Here is a 13,614-nt window from a genome sequence, read left to right on the forward strand (position 1 = left end):
AAAACTCAATAATTTGCAAGTACTGCTTCTTTTCTTTTTTTTCTTGCTTGACAGTGTAATGATTGGCAGGAAAGTATGGGGTGGAGAGAGGGGAATGGGATCAGCAAAGGACCTCGAGGCAGGATTCAATGGATTAAATAAAATTAATAGAAATGAATGGAAAATATAATTGAATTACAGTAAGGTCAATTTAAACGTAGTAATTGGCCAGTGTAGTGTGTTTTCTTTCTCTATATACATAATAGGTTACTGTGATGTTCTACAGTACAGAATTGGTAATTGGGTTTTCTACAGTACCCTGAAAATTACTGTGACTTTCTTCAGGAAATTACTGGTTACTGTGACTTTCACAGTACTTCTTTCATTATTGCAATTTTTGACTAAATCTACAATATTCTACTGTGAACTTGTGCACAAACACAGTAAATTACTGTAGATTGCACATGTGTTTATTTTACAGTGTACATGATCAACAAACGTTGCTGTTCTGAGAACACAGTACTGGCCGATAGGTCAAGTTAACTCCTGAATCTCTCTCACACTCTGGGTCATTCTTATAGGTTATCTCTTATTTCTTATCAAACTGAATCTGATGTTTAGATGTATTTTAAAACGCATGGATGGAGAACGCCATTGTTGAGTGTGAGCTCATGCTGTTTCACATGTGTTGAGACAGCATGTTGTGAGGCTAAAAGTGATCTAAACCCAGCAGCCTTCTTCTGGGAATTGATTATATTGACCCCAGTGAATCACCCAACAAATGCTGGTGTCCGGACACATGGGGTAAATCAGTCAGTATGAACATTTTACGCCCATGTTCCATCTGCTATTGTCAGCTAATGGTTACAAAAGTGCTAAAAAGTATCATGGTAATACTACAACTACAGTAGATAGAGATGACTCTAAATCTTATTTGTATGATGAGCCATGTACAAAGCTGTCGTATAACCTGGATCACAGACAAACCCTCTCTCTCTGAAAGAGAAATCATTCCTTTAGCCCCCGGTTACCTAGTAGTCCCAGACTAAAATGCATGTTTGAGCTGTTTAAACTGAAAGCAACTTGCACTGGCATATCTTAAAATCAGATGCCAATGTCAGTGCCATTGTTTTGTCTAAAGATGCACACCAGTAATATTTTACTGGCATGCTTATAAAAGCTACTTAAATGCCCTAATTGAACTAAGGCCTAAAGGCCTGTTCACACTGGGACGATTTTCGCACGCGTGTATCGTCGACGTTTAACGCCACGTGACTAAACAAAGGGCGCCAATGTGAGTGTGCACACCGACGTGCAAAACGGCAGGCGTAAAAGCGTCATTTAAAAAAAACACCTCGATTTGTTTTTTTATTTTGACGCGGCGCGTTAAGAACTGGCTGACCAATGAGATCGGCGCTTTTGTTCACGTGCCTGGAGCTGCTGAAGTGACAGTAAAACACGACTTGGTGGCGCTCAAGCACAAAACGGTCTTGCCGAGCACACATTGATACGACAAAGAAGTAGTAAGTAGACAAAGAAAAAGATGAGCTGCCAATGCTGTTTGCCACTTAGCAAAAAGTGTGTGAATGGTTTTGGCCATAGACATATGTCTATGGTTTTGGCAAGCACGTAAATACTGTCTCTCTTCTTTTTCTGTGTGACAAGCGAGTGTCAGAAGCGTAAATTGCAGCAGCCCCACCTTGTGTACCGGGAGCGCTATCTACTGAATGTGCACGTTCACTCGGGTGTGAACACTCAAGACGCGCCGAAAAACGCAATAAGCGCGCGCAAAATTCGTCCCGGTGTGTACAGGCCTTTAGGGGCACGATGTAACATGAGCACATGACAGCTTAAAATGTTACCTGATATAATCAAAAAATATCCAAGACAAACTAAAATATTTTGTCAATAAAATACAATTATTAACTTTTTCAAATAAAATAATGGCATTTATCAATCAATCAATTAATCATTGAAAATAAACTACTTTTTACGTTTGACAACAAACACAGTTATACAGCATATTTAAAAAAATATATAATAATTAAGCATTTCTGAATATTGATCAGTCTTTATTCACCTTTTTCTGATGGTTTCTCAATTTTATTCTTAAAAGTATAGAATATAATAGCGTAGTTCTGATAGGGGGTCATTGTAACGCAGTGTTACAACACACCCCATCTGCACAACTGTGATTTAAACCACGGCTATTGTCTTCTGCTGGTTAGATCAGCATTAAGAACTATATCAACTGTTAAATAACAGATATAAGATTACAATAATATCAGATTTGTCTTATTTTAAATAAACAAACAAAAAAACAGAGATTAAAAATAAACTTAAGAAATGTACTTTTGCTATAGTTAAATAAATGTTTAGTGATATCTTCCAAAGATTTTTTAATTTTGATGCAATTTTTTTCTCTAAATAATATTGATATGGCAACTAGTAAATACGCTAAGTTTCGTCATCCTGGCATGTGTGGAAAGTGTTAAATCTCGTGTGTTACAACTAACCCTTTGTTAAGTTGTGCCCCGCTCTGCCCTATATAAGGGGAGGAATGACTCTTTGTATACTTATTAATGGAAGTAAATGTGATTTGGTAAAAATGTAAGCCTAAGCTGGTTTGCTGGTCTCCAGGCTAGTTTATTAACTGATTTTAGAGGGGTTTGGAACAGACCAGAAAACCAGTTTAGGCTTTGGGAAGTTTTTTCCCAGCAGGGCGCTGCATAATATTAAACTAAAAAGCCACTCAAGGCTGTGTATCGCAATGATTTTACCATGGTTAAATGGGTTTTATACACTCCGCTCTGTGTCAGGCCTAAGAATCCCTCTTATTTGTGAATTGCAATATTATATCGAATTGCTTTCTTTCTCTCTTCAGATTCGCAAGCGCAGACCAACTCCAGCCACATTGGTCATCTACAATGACCCCAGTGCATCAGGTAAGAGCCTTAAACCACTAAACACGTTGCACGCTTGTTTCTATTCACTGAAAGAGCTGGTTCAACCTATATGGACCGTTGGGCTGTAGCAAACAAAGCCCTATTGAACTACAGCCCTTGTGCAACCTAAGTGCATCTATATTAAGACAAGAATCTACAGTGAACGGTCTGTCTCTCATTAAGCAGAACCTTTAGGGTCAAGTTCTAAGTGTCCGTTCATTGTACAGATCTCGAACTCTATATGTTTGCTCCCCAATGCATTAGGACCAGAACTCATGACTGCTCTTTTCAAAAACAAACAAGAGTTGGTCTATATGAGCATAATTCGGTGGTGTTTTTCACCGTTTGGTTGCTGTTCAAGGGTTCAGCTGTGGAGTGTTCCTTTTGAATTTCTGCTTTTGTTTACATAAAGCCGTGGGTTTCTGTATTGTTATGAAAATAGGCCCTCTCCAATTCTCATGTACAATCATTATATGATATTGCGGGAGGAAATGTGCTCTTCTGGTTTAAAGGACAACATGATAGGTCTGGCGAGGTCATTTCACGTCTGTAATCTAGCCTTGGGTCAGAACAGGACAGCACGCTGAGAATGTGGCAATGGTCAACAGGCTGCTATCAGCACAAACAACCCACCTATGGCGTCAGCATATGCGAGCAGCCAGTCTGTGTAGACCGTTGCATCATAGCTCGATAATCATTTTCAGGCGTTGTCTCTTCTGGGTGAACTTTCAGTTTAACCTCAATGTAGAACGATAGGGCTTATCTAATGAGTGGAATTCAGGGTTGTTTGGGAAATGGATGGGATGTATTGTGCTGAGATTCAATTATACCTAGTATGTGCTTCTGCAAATGACCCTTTATAGAAGCCCGTTCTCACCTCAGAGTGAATTAAACGAGAATTGTGATTTTATATCCCACATTGTGACTTTACATCTCACAATATGACTTGATATCTCACAGTGTGACTTAATATCTACCCATTGTGGCTCTACATCTCACAATGTTCAGGGTTGTTTGGGAAATGGATGGGATGTATTGTGCTGAGATTCAATTATACCTAGTATGTGCTTCTGCAGAAGCCCCGTTCTCACCTCAGAGTGAATAAAACGAGAATTGTGATTTTATATCCCACATTGTGACTTTACATCTCTCAATATGACTTTTTTATCTCCAAATGTGATCTTATGTCCCAATCTGACTTTATATCTCACAATATGACTTTAAATCTCACAATAGTGACTATATATCTCACAATAGTGATTTATATACAGTATCTCACTATAGGACTTTATAGCTTCAAATGTGATTGTGATGTCCGAATGTGACTTTATATCTCACTATATGGCCTCAAATATCGCAATATGACTTTATATCCTACAATGTGTCTCAATGTCTACCAACTTTGAGTTTTTGTCTCTCAGTTGTGACTTTATATCTCACAATAGTGACTTATCTAACAAAATGACTTTATTATATCCAAATGTGATCTTATCTGTCTCTATGTGTCTTCAAATCTCAAAATGTGACTTTATATCTCACCATTAGCCTATAGAAATCTAGACACACCCTAGCGGCAGCAAATGTAATTTGCAGCCAGGGCGTCTAGCAACTCTCCGTTGGCTTGCGAGCTGGAAAAACCATATTCTGGTCAGGCCAATCACATCGTGTATAGAGTCGGTGGGCGGGCTTAACATAATGATGGCAGAGTTGTGGCGATTCCGCGTGCTACTTGTAAGCAAAGAAGCTGGCGATCAACGGTCTTTCGAATCGGCTTTGGCCGCGACTCTGGAAGACTTGAAGTTAAGCTTTTCTTAGACAAAGAACGGCACTGAAGTCATTCTTAAAAAAGGAGGATGTGTTCAGAGTTTTGTCGACCGGATACGGCAAAAGCAAAACTAGCTCCGCTTCACCTTCTTCGTTGTTCTGGTTGGTTGTAGCGCCATCCTATTGCGTGCAGAGGGAATTTGAAAGACAGCCGTTTATCCCGCCCCTCAGATTGAGCCCTGCCAATGGTGTGTTCCCAGACCCAACATCTTGATGTGGGTCTGGCCTGTCAGGCTATCTCACCATATGACTATCTTCAAATGAGATTTTATATCACACAATGTGACTTTAAATCTCACAATATGACTCAATATCTACCAACTGTGAGTTTTTTTAATCTCTCAATTGTGACTTAATATTCCACTACATAACTTTATATCTCATAATTGTGACTTCGTATCACAAACACAATCATTTCCACTCATAGAATTGGGAAAACCAAAATTGCGACTTAATTTCTCATAATTGCGACTTTTAAATCACAATTACAAATGTATATCTCACAGTGTGACATTTTATCTCACTTCATTTATTAGTTTAAACTCACAATTACCTTTGAGTCGGAAACTGGCTAACATACTGTAGTTGTTCCTCAAGACTTGGAACATTCATGTAGTCTTTACCTGAGGACTTTTGACATCAAACCTACATTGTGCTGACGAAGTTCATGTGTTTTCCACATGCAAGCAGAATCAATAAAGTTTTCCACTTGAGGGAAATACCAACACATTAGCGTCATCTGTAAACACGGTAACCTCGACCCTTATCCCACTCAACAGCCCACACGAGAAAGCGTTTTTTTGGCACTGTAAATGTAGAGAAATCATTCCACAGTCCAAACAAATGCTGCCTTCGAGTCATTTCAGAACGATCATGTTCACGATTTGAGCTCCACCGCAAGTATTGCTCATAATTAAGTTTTAATTGTAAGGCTGTGTAATTTACTTTGTTTACATTTTGATAAACAATAATAAAGCTTGACAGAAAGCACATTCAGACACATTTGTGAGGCGCCAGTCTTGTGGGACAAAACTTCCCATAATTCTCTGTGGTTGCATGAAAATGATCAAACACACAGATAAATTATAATTTCTACACCTAATGCACATCCTTTGATCTTCAGTGTTGCATTAGCGCTAAAAAAGCTTTCTGTTTTTGCCAAGTGAAAAGAGAGAAAGAAATATGAAATTGCTCAATGCCTCCAATTTATTTCGACCGAAAATCTATAACCCATCACATCGTAAATGTGAGTTCCAAGCTTGTAAGTTGGAGCTTCCCAGAAGCACCTGAAGGCAGAACAACTTTGCAGAAGCATATGATGTCATATTTTCATGTTGTGACAGTGAATCTTTTGAATGCACTGGGTACTTTGAGATCAGACATGAGTGACTGTGGAGAACTGCAAAACTACAGACCTGAAAAATCAAGTATCAGTATCATGTATCAGTTTAAACCGTTTCAAATGAATCTGTCCTCACAAAATGAGTGATTTTGTTGATGCATGTTGTTAATAGCATTCACTTAATTGAATAAATGAATTGAAATTGTAGTAGGCCTATAGTTCTCACGAGAGTGTATGAGAAGGTAGGAGAGTTGGATGAGAGTGTTCGGGGGGCAGGGCTCTACGCTAACATTTTTCTTGAGGAGCACTTGTGCTCCTAATTAAAAAAAATTAGGAGCACAGTCAAAAATTTAGGAGCTCTTTCCATGGGCGTCAGTTTGGTTTGAAATGTGCTGGGGACAGAGACGCATTCAGAAGTGCATTTTCAGAAGTGCTGGGTACATTTTTTTTTTCTCTTTCGCGCAGGTCATGTTTTGAAAGACTATGTCCTGCAGCTTACTAATGTAAATAAATAAAAATGTCAGATGAGAGACATATTGCGGGTCTTATAGCCTATCTTACTCATGCCGACGAAAGCGCCCCGCGAATTCTTTAATATTTTTCATTTTTGCAATTTTTTTTACCACTTCATTATCAGAGTCCCACTGGAGCCCGTGTTTTTTTTATCCTCCCTATTACACATTAGTTACAGCCATTAAAATAGTTCAGTTTTGTTTTTAATGTCAAAGTAGATATATTTTGTTTTGTTTCTTTATTAAGTTAATTTAGAAAAATGTTTAAAGCATTTAATGTTTGTTAAACTAAAGTTTTTGCTTTTTAAAGTGACGACCAAGCGGCCAGCGGCCGACAGTGAGTTAACCCAACACTTTAGCCTCTGAAATCAACACTTGACTTGTCTTGCTTATTAAATCCATAAAAAACACTTAAAGCATCGTTTAAACGTTTAGCCTATTATCACCACCATCACAGTAAAAAGGCATTTTTGACAAGATGAGGCAGGCAGACCGCAACGGCGCGCGCAAACAAAACGGGCTACACAATCTAAACAAATAATTAAAAATTAGAAACATCCTGCTGGTCTTACCTTAGGCTACACCTCTCCGCGAAATGAATATATATCCGATCTTCAATTCCCGTGCTATATGCACATTTAACGGAGTTCATGTCAACGAAATCAACCGATATGAGTATTTTATTCATCAGCTCTTTTCAACATCAAAGACCGCATTATGAGAACGAGCGACCTAAACACTGGTAAGAGCATTTAGTCTCATTAATTTTAATGAAGATGATTGTGCTTTTGAGCATCTAAAACTTAGCTTATTTTCAGTTTCACTTGTGGCAGTTTGCGTGTTGGCTTGCTTTACTCATTTGCGGCGATGCGTGTTGCATAGCGCCGTCCCATAGCCTAAAAAAGCCCGAAGCCCGGCCCGCGTCTGAGGTAGGCTATGACTGGAAAATTGGCCCGAAGCCCGGCCCTAGGGCGTAAAAAAGTCGGGGCCCGTCGGGCTCGGGCAGAAATGTAGGGCTCTACTTTGAGTAAGGCTGAAAGCGTCTTTCTTTTTAATACATTTCTTGAATGTCTCAATTACAGTAGGCCTAGCCTATAGATAATTATGATATTTGTGGCTGCACGGGGGTCCGTCATTACGCTAAATCATGAGCGGTCCATGGCACCTGCTACCCATGGCTGTTAAGAACTGTAGGCCTATAGGCTACATCAATCCATTACAACAATTTCGTGTTATGGGCACTGCCACTGATACAGGCAGCGGAAGAGCCTATTTTACGGAGCTTGCTTCTGCTTTTCAAACGTTTTTACAACAGAAGATGTCGTTAAAACGACATAAGATCTCGTTATTATGAGAAAAGATGTAGGCCTAGTTAAAACGACATAAGATATCGTTATTACGACACAATTGAGTGGAAAAAATAATATGTGTGTGTCAGCAATGCTTCACCGCAAAATTGAACTTGAGGTTTAAAAAAAAAAAAAAAAAAAGTGGTGGGTACAAAAGGACTCATGACGAAATCTGGTGGGTACGCGCCCCCCCCCCCCCCCCCCCGTCCCCCCCAAAATCGACGCCTATGGCTCTTTCTGATCAATAACACGCATTCCAATTATAACTTTCCCATTACAGGATGATCTTTGTCCCTTTAAATTAATGTCCAGGGGCATTTTTACCATTATAAGAGCAATGTTTTCTAATCTTATTAAATGTATGCATCATCTTTTGTCAATTTCGTAAATTAAAATAGAAAAGTTGTTTTTAAAATGTTAATTTAAACAATAAATTCAGTTAGAGCAATAAGACACAATCAGACTGTAACCAATCTAATTAAATCAGCATCAAAAGATCAATCTTTACACTGTAGAAGTGGCACAGCAGCTCTATCTGAAGTGCTGTTTAGACACATTTACATAGATTTAATGCAGCTCATGGGTAAATAATGTTGTATGAATGTTTTAAATATAAGTTTTTGAATTTATAAATAGGCTATGTACAAGTTAAACTTAAACTTAGTTAAAAGATTTATATTTTAAATAAAAAGTCCATGCAAAGTATAAATATGAAAATAAAACAGCCAGTAGGTGGCGTGTCAAGTCTATGTGCGAGTCGTTCATTAAATCGTTCAAACGCAGGTTCATTCGATCGAAGCGCTTGGAGATGCGCAACAGTTCTGATGTAGTTTTGATTTTCACGAAATAAACAGTATTGTGGCTAAAACGTTGTTACTTAATATCAACTTGTCTATTGGACTTTTTTACAGACGTCGTATTTGGATGACATCACAACAGAGATTACTGGATGGATTCAAATAGATTTTCACCTCTATCTATTAAATTGTCACCTATGTCAGAGAGAAAATCATAGGCAGGATATTTTTGCATATATTTTGCATATCACTAGTGTATTAAATCCTGCTGCTAATAGGTCCTGCTAAAATATTAAAAGATCTGAAAGTCCCAAACAGTTTTTTTTTACAATGTTAGTTGATGTGTTGATATGTTAGTTGGTAGTTGATATGTTAATATGATACAGAAAAATATAAGCACACTTACTTTAAATGAAATGTATAACTCACCATAGAGTCTGTGTGATGTTGTTTAAATCACAGCCAGACACCAGTAAAAAATGGAAATATGACCTTTGATCTTGCCTGAATTTTTAATTACACACATACTGTATATGACATTGTTTAGAGACTATGCTACATGAAACTATGAAGCTATGAAACATTTGAAATATATATATATATATATATATATATATATATATATATATATATATATATATATATATATATATATATATATATATATATATATATATATATATATATATATATATATATATTAACCATTTCCTTTAGTCAGAACAGAACAGTAGTTTTTTGTTACATTTTTTTAAAATTATATTGTTTTTAAATTATTGTAATATTTGTTATATTATTATATGATATATTATTATTATTAATTTTTTTTTAAATATGTATAAAGTATTGGTTTGAGGTTATTTTAGGGGTGGTGAGTAATAATTTAATATAATAATTTTGATCAACCTGATCTCACAGCAATTCGTACATATTTTGAGGTGGCTAATTTAAACAGTTAATAAAATGAGGTGTGTGTTTGTGTGTGTTTGTGTGTGTTCGTGTTCATTTTTTTCTATCCCGGTGGGGACCTGAATGCACATTGACTCATATGGACTTGTGTCACTATGGGGACCTAAATTAATAACAAGCGTATAAATCATACAGAATGAGATTTTTTGAAAATGTAAAAATGCAGAAAGTTTTCTGTGATGGGTAGGTTTAGGGGTAGAGTTAGTGTAACAGCATAGAATAAACAGTTTGTACAGTATAAAAACTATTATGTCTATGGAGAGTCCCCACAAAGATTTGAAAAAGATTGAAAAAGATAGCAAATCAGACGGGTTTGACCTACATTATGAGGACCTACATTATGAGGATGCAAAGTCCTTATATTGTTTTGTGTATTCAGGTTTCAGGCCACGCTCCCTACATTATGAGGACATGCCGATGTCCTTGTAATTCAAAACGCAAAATAAACATACTAAACAGAAAGTTTTGTGTGATGGGTAGGTTTAGGGTAGGGGTTAGTGTAGGGGGATTGAATATACGGTTTACAGTATAAAAACCATTACGCCTATGTAGAATCCCAACCCCCTATACCAACATGTGTGTGTGTGTGTGTGTGTGTGTGTGTGTGTGTGTGTGTGTGTGTATGTGTGTTGTGGTAATATCTGTTTTCATAATTATGGTAGGTAAAGCTGTGACGTGTTTTGTCCTGTGTCTCAAGAATCAGTGATATATAATCTCAAACATCCAGTGTCTTCATAGGTGAATAAACATAGCAATGATCCACCTCATCCGAGTGCTGTGGACTCTTGGCTAGAAACTCACAGAGATCATATGTGCCCATACTCTTCTGTTTGACTTGGCAGAGTTGACTGGTTTTCATGATAAAACTTAACCAATCCTTCCTGCCGGAGCCAGCATTGCCATCTGCCAGTTCTGCTTGAGAAGAGGGCCTTGTTATGAGCTCACGTGCTTCCCTCGACTAAGGCCGTTTATTCTCTCCCGTCGCTCGCCAGGTCTTACTCAACAGAGATGACATGCTCTCCAGCAAAGCCATTCAAACCTGACAAATGACTGGGAAATGCTGTTAATTGAAGAGCTGACTGATGCAGACCGATCACTGGGTGGTTGTTGTAGAGTTGCGGTTGTGCGCGGAGAACGGCTGCTTATTTCCCCCCACTGATTTTGGATGTAGATCGCAGGGGCGTGTTGAGGAGGTGGGATGCACAGAGCTGCATTCACAAAACAAGCACCTCTTTGTTTGGCTGGCATTTCTTCCTCTGATCCAAAACACTTGGAATCGGTCCCTAATAAAGAACGTTTTTGAAGCTTTAAGAACTTGCGTCACTGGAGCGCCGCTTGTCATAAACTGGGCAACACGTAACTGCGAGCAGAAGATGAAGTTGAAGAGCAGCTTGGCTTGTTATTGCGGTTAGAGTGGTAATTTGGTGCAGCGTTTGTCGAGCAGAACCTGTGCTTTTGGCAGGGACGTTTTGTACGATGCGTCTTTGTAATGAGGTCCTCATGTGTGGAGCCAGTGGGCCCATAAAAGAAGAAAGCTCTTCTGGCTACTGTGGTTCACTGTGTGCCTCTGGTTCTACTTAACGTCAGGTCTGAAGTCATAATCCAGCGTTTGCGCAGACTTCATTTAAGGGCTTAAGTGGCTATTAGGTCAGGGAATAAAGATGCTCAGTGGCTTTAAGAGAAATCCGGGGCTTTTAAAGTCATCGTTCCCCCTTAAACAAGTGTAACGTCAGTCCAGTTAATTTGTGCATAAGCTCCTCACAGTACATAATAGCCTCCATTGTATGAACGTACAATACAAAACAGACTACATTCACAACAAAACAATATGTTTAATACGTAGTGGCCCTCAAAACATATCTGAACTTCATTGATACTATACATCGAACCAAATGGCATTAACAAAGAACTAATTTCACTTTTTTTAATCATGTTTTGCAATTACTTTTAATCAGATGGTACATCAAGTTGATTTTATTGTTAAAGAGTGCTATAGTTTTTCAATATAAATGCAACGTAGTTATTTTTAATCCAAAAACATTTGTGCCTTTTTAAATGTGAGGTCGTCAAAAGTTTGATATCAGTACGTTTTTTTTTATTTATTTTTTTTTATGTATGAATATTATCAATATTTGTATTCAGCAATGACATATTAAATTGATCAAAGCTGACAGTAAGGACATTTATAATGTTACAAAATATTTATCTTTCACATAAATGTTGTTCTTTTGAACTTTCTATTCATCAAAGCATCCACAAAAAGATAAGTTTCCACAGAAATATTAACTGTTTTCAACATTGTTAATAATAATAATAAATGTTTCTTGAGCACCAAATGATTAGAATGATTTCTGAAGGATCATATGACCCTGAAAACTGGAGTAATGATGCTGAAAATTCAGCTTTGCCATCATAGAAATAAAAAAAAAATATTAAAATGATTTTAAATTGTAATAATATTTCACAGTATTTCTATGTTATTGTATTTCTGATCAAATGAATGCAGCCTTGGTGAGCATTAGAGACTTCTTTCAAAAACATTACAAAGATATGTAATATTATATCAGGAAGTTTTCATCTGAACACTTTTTTTTTCTGGAATAATATCTGTGAACAAAAAGATAATGAATAATTTGATGATTGAAGCTGCAGCAATAGCAACCTTCCAATGAATATCAGATTGTGAATGTTCCAGGTCCTCACTGCATAATCTGCCAATTAATTAAGGTTTATAAAAAACATTCCAGTATTTTATAAAATTATTTGGATCCCACAGACCACAAGACTTCACAAAGGGAATAAAGAGTTAGCTTGTTTCCGGTACTCCATAGGTTTGAGAGCATGCATGAAACTGTAAGTTGCACTGAAAGAATATGATTAAATTGGTCTTTCTAGTCCTGAAATGAACAAATATCCATCCCCACATTTCACAACATCTGAAATAATGTATAAGCCCCACAAAAGAAATGGGTCGGCTTCCTAAAAGCAGTTTGCATTATGAAAAAGAAACTTGGGAGTGGAGAATCTAAAATCTAATTTTGTTAGTCACCTAACGCATTCCATTCTTGGATCAAATAAGTTGGTCTAAATTTGGCTTTGCCCCCAGTGTCCTTTAACAGAATTTGTGGAAATATACATTTTGAATGAGTGACAACACAACATTTTTCCATCATGTAGCCCATTTCTAAAGTATTATGTAAAAGTGACTCTTCACATTTTAAAGTAATAGTTCACCCCAAAATGAAAATTCTGTCAGTAATTACTCACCCTCATGTTGAGCCAAACACGTAAGACTTTCGTTCATCTTCGGAACACAAATGAAGATCTTTTTAATGAAATCTGTGAGCTTTCTGTCCCTCAATTGACAGCCTATGCAACTACCACTTACAAGCCCCAGAAAGGTAGTAAAGACGTCTTAAAGTAATTAATGTTGTTTAACCTCAATTTTATGAAGCAACGTGAGGGCTTTGTTTGTGCAATAAAACATAATTGACCACTTTATTTACAAAATATTACTCTCAAATGAGCGTTCACGCAATAACGTGTGATAAACACAACATGTATGCGTCATTGTGCTCCCGTGAACACGTGTTAGAGAATGAAAATGTATTAAATAAAGTGGTAAATTAAGGTTTTTTTTTTCTTGCGTCACTTCATAAAATTGAGGTTAACCACTGGAGTCACATGGATTACTTTTATGATGTCTTTACTACCTTTCTGGGGTTTGAAAGTGGTAGTTGCGTAGGCTGTAAATGGAGAGACGGAAAGCTCTCCCAGATTTCATTAAAAAGATCTTCGTTTGTGTTCCGAAGATGAACAAAGGTCTTACGGGTTTGGAACGACATGAGGGTGAGTAATAGCCTGACAAGCCAGACCCACATCAAGATGTTGGGTCTG

The 13,614-nt window shown here is 37.3% G+C and overlaps 1 protein-coding gene across 3 annotated transcripts in view; it reads left to right on the forward strand.

Moving 5' to 3' along the window:
• The window catches only part of ppp1r1c (protein phosphatase 1, regulatory (inhibitor) subunit 1C), a 40,615-nt gene that overhangs the window by 3,035 nt on the left and 23,966 nt on the right, over positions 1-13,614 (forward strand). For all 3 annotated transcript variants that reach the window (XR_013816935.1, XM_079822530.1, XM_079822529.1), the window contains one exon: positions 2,864-2,924. Coding sequence is in view for 2 of the 3 variants with exons in the window: in XM_079822530.1 (XP_079678656.1) it covers positions 2,864-2,924 (61 nt within the window). In the remaining variant the exon portion in view is untranslated. The remainder of the gene's footprint in view (positions 1-2,863; positions 2,925-13,614) is intronic.

The sequence above is a fragment of the Gobio gobio genome (genome assembly GCF_949357685.1).
Source record: "Gobio gobio genome assembly, chromosome: 7".
NCBI lineage: Eukaryota > Metazoa > Chordata > Actinopteri > Cypriniformes > Gobionidae > Gobio > Gobio gobio.